Here is a 2,500-nt window from a genome sequence, read left to right as displayed (position 1 = left end):
GTCTTGCTGACCTGGTATCCTACACAATAAATAAAATACCTTTCATTCATTCATTGAGCGCATGGAGGTATTTATAAAAGTAGGTATACTTAATTCTTTCAAGCTAAATAAAAAATACAGGCCTTTGGCTTGACCCACTGCGAGCAATTCCACTTGAGAATCATTCATACATAAACATAATCGCCCACTCTTCTCATCCACAGGGCTATTTTGATGATTGTTCAATGAAAATATAACTATTAAAATAATTATTCTCTATCTTTTTGTAAAACTGCAAAGACTAAAATGATCGACCATATTCACAAAGAATCCGTAACTTTTGTGACGTCATCAAAATAAACACGACGCCATGACACCTCGAGTTGCTTCTGATCCAACCTTCCCCAATATCTGATGTCACATTTCTCCCCAGGGATATCCCATGGTTTCCACATTTTTATATTTTCATCACCATTCCAAACTCATCATTCTCCCCAGAGCCAAAACGCAAGCAAATCAGATACTACAGATTATAAATAATGATGATGATTATAAACAAAGATCGAGCTTTCTAACAATCACAAAAAAAACAAATATGATTTAAAAAAAAAAAACGAAAATCATTGATATGTGGCGTCATCGCTACTTCCTCGGCGACAGGTTGGCTGGCGCGAAAGGAGGCGCGCGCGTCGCCAATAGATGGCGTGTTGCAGGCCAATAACGGTTTGACAGATGTGCCGTGAATATGTCCATGTGTAGGCGGCTTGGTTGCAGAGTTGTACAGGATTAATATCTATATGCCGGTATCCCTATATATATATGTACTATATGTGTGCGTCGATAGGGGGAGGTGTGTGTGTGTGTGCGTGCATGTGTATATATCTTCCTATCTCTATATCTATGTCTGCATCCGTATTCGCATCTGTATCTTTATCCGTATCTGCATCCAAATCTATATTTACATCTGTATATCTATCTATATCTATATCTACATCTATATCTATATCCAAACCTATATATCTCTATATATATTATCTACACTATTTATGCTTGCACATGTATCTATATCTATATTTGAGTTTATAACTACAGCTAAAACTGTAAATCTATCTGCATCTGTATTTGTGCCTCCACAAATAGCTGTGTACATATATGCGTATTTGTGTCCGTGTCGCTTATACACACACATATATATGTACATAAACATGCATACACACATACAAACATTGCTATCACGAATGGTATAACTTAGCTATGACTTTTTCGGACTGTTTGATAAGTCACTTCGAGTCCTCTGGAACCAATATTCGTTTCCAGGCGCTGTGACGGATGCACTATTATGCAACGTCATTACAATCACATATTATTTTCTACAGTGGTGCCAGATGTACTAACTCCAAAAATTAGCTTGATGTTTTCAGAACGAGATCTCATTTTTTTTTAACGATCTAGTCTCAAAGCCACACTCCTCCGGCAGGTCAGAGTCCCCGGTTACTGATGGCGGGTTTTATGATCACGACGACTTTTCTGTCCATGTGGATCTCCAACACCGCCGCAGCCGCGATGATTGTTCCAATTGTTGACGCCGTTGTGCAGGAACTCGGCAAGGTGAGATCGTCCCGCAGGCAAGAACCGCAAGCACATTTTTTTTATTTCCTTGTTCGTTATCTTTATCATTATATTATCTTTATCTTTATCTTTATCTCCATCTCCATCTCCATCTTCATCACCACCATCATCGCCATCGCCATAGTCAGCATCACTGTATGAAGTAGATTTCAAATGTTATAAGTACAGCAAATATGAGAAATGCTGATGGAAGAGCCATGGATTAGAGGTTAAAATTATATCTTATTGTAATTATATACATAGATAGTATGTGCAATTCTCTCCCTCTCTCTCTCTCTCTCTCTCTCTCTCTCTCTCTCTCTCTCTCTCTCTCTCTCTCTCTCTCTCTCTCTCTCTCTCTCTCTCACTCTCTCTCTCTCTCTTTATATATATATATATATATATATATATATATATATATATATATATATATATATATATATATATATATATATATATATATATATATATATATATATATATATATATATATGTATATATTTTTACGTTTGGCTTTCCTTCACTCAAAGCAGTGGTTAAATACAATATAAAGAAAGGAAACGTTATACTAGTTTATATCAATCATGGATTCAGTACATATAAAACCAATTAGATAATTTATCACTGTATCACTGTCAGTGACATACATCCAAACTAGGATAATGCCGTTTAACTTTTTCCTTGTCTCTAAAATGATCGAGAAATTATATAAACTCTCAAATCTGAAATAAAGTCCTTTTTGCATTTTCTAATCACGTGAGGACTCGACCTTGGGAACTGGTCTGCAACATATTGATCATGACGTGTGGTGCAGTGCAAGTCTCTAGTACACCTGCAATGTTACTCCGGCGGGGCAGGGAAGCCGGGAGTAGGAAATCAACCTGCAGTACTTACAGTATACCTTTCGTGATAC

At 36.7% G+C, this 2,500-nt stretch overlaps 1 protein-coding gene across 2 annotated transcripts in view; it reads left to right on the top strand.

The window, feature by feature from the left end:
* The window catches only part of LOC113808310 (Na(+)/citrate cotransporter), a 283,242-nt gene that overhangs the window by 263,946 nt on the left and 16,796 nt on the right, over positions 1 to 2,500 (top strand). For both annotated transcript variants that reach the window (XM_070124644.1, XM_070124645.1), the window contains exon 5: positions 1,457 to 1,587. In XM_070124644.1, the coding sequence (XP_069980745.1) occupies positions 1,457 to 1,587 (131 nt within the window). The remainder of the gene's footprint in view (positions 1 to 1,456; positions 1,588 to 2,500) is intronic.

This window comes from Penaeus vannamei, chromosome 8 (assembly GCF_042767895.1).
Source record: "Penaeus vannamei isolate JL-2024 chromosome 8, ASM4276789v1, whole genome shotgun sequence".
In the NCBI taxonomy this organism is placed as follows: Eukaryota; Metazoa; Arthropoda; class Malacostraca; order Decapoda; family Penaeidae; genus Penaeus; species Penaeus vannamei.
Note: the sequence above shows the minus strand (reverse complement) of the source record. Positions and strands in the feature narration are given on the sequence as shown.